At 47.5% G+C, this 7935-nt stretch overlaps 1 protein-coding gene across 1 annotated transcript; it reads left to right on the top strand.

Annotated features, from left to right (window-relative positions):
* Window positions 1-1944: 1944 nt before the first annotated feature.
* On the top strand, window positions 1945-7218 carry LOC131686860 (uncharacterized). Its single transcript, XM_058970855.1, has one exon. It carries the CDS (start codon window positions 1945-1947, stop codon window positions 7216-7218), a length of 5274 nt encoding a protein of 1757 aa, XP_058826838.1.
* Window positions 7219-7935: the final 717 nt, after the last annotated feature.

The raw sequence follows: 7935 nt of genomic DNA, 5'->3' as shown, positions 1-7935 counted from the left end.
AACGTTTGCTTACTTTAAACTTGTCATCACGATCCTGAGTCTAGGAGAGCGAACCTTTGCAATTTTTATCACAGCCTGTTTGCGACTGTCCTACTTGTACCCGTTCTATCGACGTTCCCCTCGACAGTGAAATTGTTTGCTGCAAGGTGATCAGCGGTTGGAGTACGTTGTGTGCGTGTGTTCGAGAGACGACATGATGGCAAACACACACGGTGACTGGAGAACTGTCATCTGTTTATCCGAAAAGACAACAAGGATGCAACCGAGTTGTAGTGCAGCATAGAAAACGAGAGCTGATGACCTTTTGGAAGTGGGAAACATCGGAGAGGAGATTCCAGAGCGACGTCGGTTGATTGCCGGCATCCTGCAGCAGTAGTGGAGAGGAGAACATCGGCCATCAACTATTGCACCCGGGAAAGGCGTACTGGTCAGTCGCCATGAAAATTGTACCAGTGTTTTAAAGTGTGTTATGTTACAATAAATGTAGTTTAATTAAGTGTAATAAACGTATTAAATGTAGTGTTGTGATTGAATAAATATGTGTTTATTTATGGGATCGGAGCCCTGAACTGCCAGCCAACAATTGCAGTATAAGTAAACCGTCCACCCAACAATCGTCCAAGAACCGTCCACCCAACAATCGCCCGGAACCGAATACAGTCCACCCAGTAAACGAAGGAAGAAAGGGGTAAGAGCCAGATACCAAATATTGGTCCTTCGAACCGGATCCCGAGGAGGAAAACCAAATTTATCCAACCAACATCACCCAATTATTGTGGACGGACGCCATTACAAATCGCCAATCAAGGATCATTCAATTTTCGTAACTACAACTGCCAACACCGCCATTGCAAATTACGTTCATCCGTTCGGGAACTCAACAGCATTATTTGGAGGTTTCGGATTATAGCACAGTGAAGGTTCATTTGGATTGGATTCTAAATATATTTCGCACTGTTACATTTTGGTGGCTTAATCATCACTGTTTTCCACACATTTTGCGATCGAAACCATCACCCTTCCAATTAATTTTCTGCGTAGGAAACCTATCCGGAACGGGCCAGTTGCCCTGGTTTATCCAGGTAAATATTTACACAAATAGTTATGTCCAGTTGCTGCTGGGCCAACTTATGGTTTCTACACAAAGTTTTTCCCAATTTCGCTCCACACTGTGCCACTACCGTCGAAGAATTTCAACACTACAATCAAAACAAACCTGTGGGTCTGCAGCCGTCACACCACTACACCGTACCGACTGCAAGTGCATCGATCAGCTGGTGATTTGTATACACTTCACGGTTAATGTTTGTCAGCCCGCAAGAGGTTTATTCACGATACGATTGGTGAGGAGCGACCGTTGTTTTTTAAGGTCAGTTTATATTTACACCATTCGTATATGTCCGGCCGAAGCTGGAATTATTGCCATACTACATAGCACATTTCCTTTCTAAACACTGTTTGAACGTGATCGATAAAACATACATAAACAATATAAACATTTCGTGGAGCATATGAACAAGGGGTCTGCATAAGTGCAGTATTGTTTACTGCGTCCTACTTTTCGGAGTATCGGTGTGATCACGAAAAAATCCGGTACACCTTTTGATGAAATTTACCAGCGTAACTGTTTTGTCAGGTCAGTTAGAACAGTATATGTTCAGCCGTAGTTGGACCAACAATTTTACTACATAACCCTTTTCACCTCTCCCGCGAAATCTGGATCCGTATGAAGTATTTAAATTACTCGTACTTCCACAATCATTTGGAGCTGCATCGTTCGAATATTTCTGAGGGACATAACTGTAGAGAAAGCGGAAATTCCTGTTTCTGCAGGTAAATAATAAAAACAGCTCTACAGTATATGCCCATCCGAAGTTAGGAAACAAGCAGAATATTACACCTCCGTATTATCTTCCCGTTCTGTCAAAGTGAAATTGTGTTACAATGCCGCCGACTACATCATCGAGTGCAAAGAAGTCACCCGCGTTGAGGACGCTGCAAACCAAGCTGAAGTCGTACCAAAATATGTTCAGGGATATCTGTAGGTTCGCCGATTCGTTTGGAGTGGAAACTACAGCCAGCCAGGTGACGGTTCGACTGGAAAAGCTTGAGGAGTTGTGGGAGAAGGTGAACGATGTGATCTTAGACATCGAAACACATGAAGACTTCGAAGCAGAGGATGACGCCTATGCTGAGCAACAGTCGGAGTTTGGAAACCGCTACTACCAGGTGAAGTCGGTGCTATTAGACAAGGTCAAGGAGCTAGAAGAACCAGCTGTCCTGAACGCCTCCATCCGAGGACTCGACATGACACAACAACCCACCATTGAGCATGTGCGACTCCCACAAATCAAGTTGCAAACCTTCGATGGCAACATTGATGAGTGGTTGAGCTTCCGCGATCTATACACATCGCTCATCCATTGGAAAGCGGATTTACCGGATGTCGAGAAATTTCATTACCTGAAGGGATGTCTGTCAGGAGAAGCTAAGGCTCTTATTGACCCACTGTCGATTACAAGGGCGAATTACCAGGTCGCATGGGAGACGCTAACCAAACGCTACAACGACAGTAAACTCCTGAAGCGGCGTCAGATTCAAGCGCTGTTTAAGTTGCCTAGTCTGGTTAAGGAGTCGGCCAATGAATTGCAGTCTTTGTTGGAGGGATTCGAACGTGTTGTTCAGACCCTTGATCAGCTGGTACAACCCGCCGACTACAAGGATCTTCTACTGCTAGACATATTAGCTTCGCGTCTAGACAGTGGAACCAGGAGAGCTTGGGAAGAGCATTCATCCACCAAGGAGCAGGATACGGTGAAGGACTTGACCGAATTCTTGCAAAGACGGATCAGAGTACTAGGATCATTGCCAACTAGATCCGTTGAACCCAAGGTTGTCGTACCGCAACCGCAAAGGAAGCCATTTGTAGCGCGCTCTAGCCATAGCGTCGTACAAAATACAGGAGGACGGTGTATCGCGTGTTCGGAATCCCATCCTCTTTATCAATGTCCAGCTTTCCAACGTTTAGCAGTATCCGCCCGCGATAAGCTGCTCCGCAACCACTCCTTATGTCGCAATTGTTTCCGGAAGGGTCATCTGGCTGCGGATTGTTCTTCACGATATGTGTGCCGTAATTGCAAGGGCAAGCACCATACCTTGGTATGTTTTCGGACGGACGGCGAAGGCGGTAAGGAGTCAACCACTAAGGTAGCAAACAGTTCCGGCAATTCCAAGGAAGGGGAATCTAGTACCAGAATAGCCAGCACCCCATCGGCTGTTTCATCTAACATGTCTGGTCAGCGCAGCTCATCGGTATTACTCGCTACGGCCATCGTCTTAGTAGAGGACGATCAAGGAGGTAGTTATCAAGCAAGGGCTCTACTGGATTCGGGTTCTGAATGCAATTTCATGACCGAGCGGTTATGTCAACTGATGAGCGTTCAACGGCGACGGTCCGACGTGTCTGTGTACGGGATTGGGCAATCCAATACTAAGGTCAAGCATAAGGTGACAACAACAGTGAAGTCGCGAGTATCTGCTTTCTCGCGGAAGATGGAGTTTCTTCTATTACCGAGCGTCACAGCAAATCTTCCGATAGCCAACGTGGATATGACGGGATGGGAAATTCCAACTGGCGTGGAGCTAGCGGATCCAGCGTTTTTCAAGTCCAAGGCGGTTGATTTAGTGCTTGGGATCCAGTACTTCTTCGCATTCTTCCACACTGGGAATGAAGTCCACTTAGGCAGGGGCCTTCCTTCTCTAACCGAGTCGGTATTCGGATGGGTAGTAGCTGGCATGGTTGAAGGCTCACTGGAAACCCAACGTATAACCTGCAATATGGCAGTCGGTCTAGAGGAAATATTGACTCGTTTCTGGGCCTGTGAGGAGATCGATTCTACCTCTACTTATTCACCTGAGGAAGCACGCTGCGAGGAGCAGTATGCTAGAACTGTACGAAGGGGAGCGGATGGCCGATACACAGTCTTACTACCAAGGGATGAAGTCGCACTGGCAAGGATGGGCGAGTCAAGGGACATCGCATTCCGGCGGCTAGAAGCTTTGGAACGCAGACTGTCGAAGGATCCCGAGCTCCGGAAACAGTACAACCAGTTCATGGCGGAATACCTGGAGCTAGGCCATATGCGAAAGGTATCTGTGGCACCAGATGAGGAAGGCACACACTGCTACTTACCCCATCATCCAGTAGTCAAACAAGAAAGCACCACAACCAAGGTCAGAGTGGTCTTTGATGCATCGTGCAAAACTTCTTCGGGAAACTCTCTAAACGATGCACTATTAGTGGGACCGGTGATTCAGGATGATCTCCGGTCAATTATTCTACGGAGTCGAACCAAGCAGTATATGGTGGTAGCAGACGTCGAAAAGATGTTTCGGCAAATCCAGATTGATGAGGGGGACATGCCTCTTCAACGAATTATGTGGCGTGTCGATAGGGCCGAGGAGGTCAGTATCTTTGAATTAACCACGGTTACCTATGGAACCAAGCCCGCCCCGTTCCTCGCAACCAGAACTCTGAAGCAATTGGCTATGGACGAGCAAGCACAATATTCACTAGCAGCAAGGGCTGCAATCGAAGACGTCTACATGGACGATGTTTTGACTGGTGCTGACGAAGCAGAAGCAGCGTTGGAGCTGCGAATCCAGCTGGACGAGATGATGGATAAAGGCAGATTCCGTCTGAGAAAGTGGGCTTCCAACTGCCCGATGGTATTGCAAGGCATACCAGAAGAAAATCTAGCGGTAATGCAAGCGAAAGAAATCCAGCTAGATCCCGATCCCGAAGTACGAACCCTAGGACTGGTGTGGCTTCCAGTGGATGATGTCCTGATGTTCCGATTCAAAATACAGGAATTAGATCCAGTCGGTAAATTGTCTAAACGTAAGGTGCTGTCAATCATAGCTACGCTATTCGATCCGTTGGGTTTGGTAGGAGCAGTAATCACAACTGCAAAGATTTTCATGCAGCTACTGTGGTGTCTAAAGGATGGCAATGGAAGGACCTTAGATTGGGATAGTCCACTGCCATCAAGGGTTGACACAGAATGGCGAGATTTCCACTCTCAGTTGCCACTACTAAACAGTTTGAGAATCGACCGCTGCGTTATAAAACCGAAGGCAGTTACTATAGAGCTACACTTCTTCTCAGATGCATCCGAGCGAGCATACGGAGCCTGCGCGTATACTAGAAGTGTGGATTCAACGGGAGGGGTTAGAATCGTATTACTGTCGTCCAAATCCAAGGTAGCTCCGTTGAAATGCCAATCCATTCCACGCTTGGAGCTGTGTGGAGCATTGATGGCGGCTCAGCTTTCGGAGAAGATTTCTAAGGCGATCAAGATGAACGTGCAGCAGTTTTTCTGGACGGACTCTACCTGTGTTCTACAATGGCTAAAGGCAGTACCCACGACGTGGACTACATTCGTTGCTAATCGCGTGGCGAAAATTCAAGGAATCACCGAGGCGCATATTTGGCAGCACGTTCCAGGAACCCAAAATCCGGCCGACTTAATTTCGCGCGGATTAACTCCAGAGCAGATCCAGCACAATGAGCTGTGGTGGGAAGGCCCATCATGGTTTCAGGCAGGGCTAGATTCATGGCCAAGGCAACCAACAATGGCAAACGTTGAGGACGTAGAAGGGGAGATGCGCCGCTCAGCAGTTCCATGTGCGAAACAGCAGGAGTATTTCGGAACCTGGTACGTTAGCAAGTTCTCCAACTATCAAAATTTGATGAGAAGTACAGCGTACTGGCTACGATTGAAAAATATCCTCAAGCGGACTGAGGCTAGCAGAAGATGGAAAGGAATTCTACAGGCAGCAGAATTGAAGGAGGCAGAGCACACGTTAATGGGATGCATTCAGCAGGAAACGTTCCCAAAAGAGTGGAAGGCGCTTTCGAACCATGACGCGGTATCAAGGAGTTCACCGCTGCGCTGGTTTTACCCACAGTTGTCTAGAGACAATCTGATCAGAGTTGGAGGCCGATTGGGCCACTCACAGGAAATTGAAGATACCAAGCATCCAATAGTTCTTCCAGCAACACACCTTCTAACAAGAATGCTACTAGAGCATTTTCATAAGAAGTTGCTTCACGCAGGACCGCAGCTTCTTCTTGGCACCGTAAGGCTTCAGTATTGGCCATTGGGAGGCCGCAGTGTAGCTCGGCAAATAGTACATCGGTGCCAACGTTGTTTCAGAGCAAAGCCAAGACCTATTCAACAGTTCATGGGTGAGCTACCCGCAGCGCGTGTAACGGCATCAAGGCCATTCTCACGCACAGGAGTCGATTATTTCGGCCCGGTACTTATACGCCCAGGTCCCCGTCGTACGGCAGTGAAGGCTTATGTAGCAGTATTCGTCTGTATGTGCACGAAAGCCGTTCATCTTGAACTGGTAACAGATCTGTCTACGGACCGGTTTCTGCAGGCGTTACGCAGATTTATTGCAAGAAGAGGCAAGTGTTCCGACCTGTACTCTGATAACGGGACAAACTTCATTGGAGCTCGGAACCAACTGAAACAACTGGCTGAATTGTTACACAGCAAAGAGCACAACGAGAAGATAGCGAAGGAATGCATAAAGGAGGGAATCCATTGGCATTTTAATCCCCCCAGTGCTCCCCATTTCGGAGGTCTATGGGAAGCGGCAGTGAAGTCAGCCAAATACCATTTGTTGCGCGTCCTCGGTGACCATGTTGTTTCGTTTGAAGATATGAACACTCTTTTGGTTCAGGTGGAGAGCTGTCTTAACTCTAGACCGCTAACTGCGATGTCCGACGATCCGAATGATCTGGAACCTTTGACTCCAGGACATTTTTTGATTGGAGCCTCCATGCAACAACTGCCTGCTCCAGACTACACTGCTGTTCCGCTAAATCGGTTGAAGCAGTGGCAAACAATACAGCAAAAACTACAGCAATTCTGGAAACGATGGCGGTTGGAATATTTAACCCAGCTGCAGGGCAGAGTGAAGCGTTGGCAACCGCCGATTCCAATCTCTGTGGGCCAATTGGTGTTAATCCGCGATGACAACCTACCCCCCATCCGCTGGAAAATGGGAAGGATTCAGAAGGTCCACTCTGGAGACGACGGAGTTGTCAGAGTAGTGAGGCTTAAGACCGCAACAGGAATACTTGAAAGGCCCGTCGAAAAAATTTGTATCCTGCCATCATCAGACCAGCAAGACTCCCAGTTGTAGATGATTCGATCCGTTCACCTGGTACGCGAGAGGTTTCTTTTCTTTTCAGAAATTTCAGAAACTTCAGGGTGGGCGAGGATGTTTGCGACTGTCCTACTTGTACCCGTTCTATCGACGTTCCCCTCGACAGTGAAATTGTTTGCTGCAAGGTGATCAGCGGTTGGAGTACGTTGTGTGCGTGTGTTCGAGAGACGACATGATGGCAAACACACACGGTGACTGGAGAACTGTCATCTGTTTATCCGAAAAGACAACAAGGATGCAACCGAGTTGTAGTGCAGCATAGAAAACGAGAGCTGATGACCTTTTGGAAGTGGGAAACATCGGAGAGGAGATTCCAGAGCGACGTCGGTTGATTGCCGGCATCCTGCAGCAGTAGTGGAGAGGAGAACATCGGCCATCAACTATTGCACCCGGGAAAGGCGTACTGGTCAGTCGCCATGAAAATTGTACCAGTGTTTTAAAGTGTGTTATGTTACAATAAATGTAGTTTAATTAAGTGTAATAAACGTATTAAATGTAGTGTTGTGATTGAATAAATATGTGTTTATTTATGGGATCGGAGCCCTGAACTGCCAGCCAACAATTGCAGTATAAGTAAACCGTCCACCCAACAATCGTCCAAGAACCGTCCACCCAACAATCGCCCGGAACCGAATACAGTCCACCCAGTAAACGAAGGAAGAAAGGGGTAAGAGCCAGATACCAAATACAGCC

This window comes from Topomyia yanbarensis, chromosome 3 (assembly GCF_030247195.1).
Source record: "Topomyia yanbarensis strain Yona2022 chromosome 3, ASM3024719v1, whole genome shotgun sequence".
NCBI lineage: Eukaryota > Metazoa > Arthropoda > Insecta > Diptera > Culicidae > Topomyia > Topomyia yanbarensis.
The sequence above is the reverse complement of the archived record's forward strand: the minus strand, read 5'-3'. Positions and strand labels throughout refer to the sequence as shown.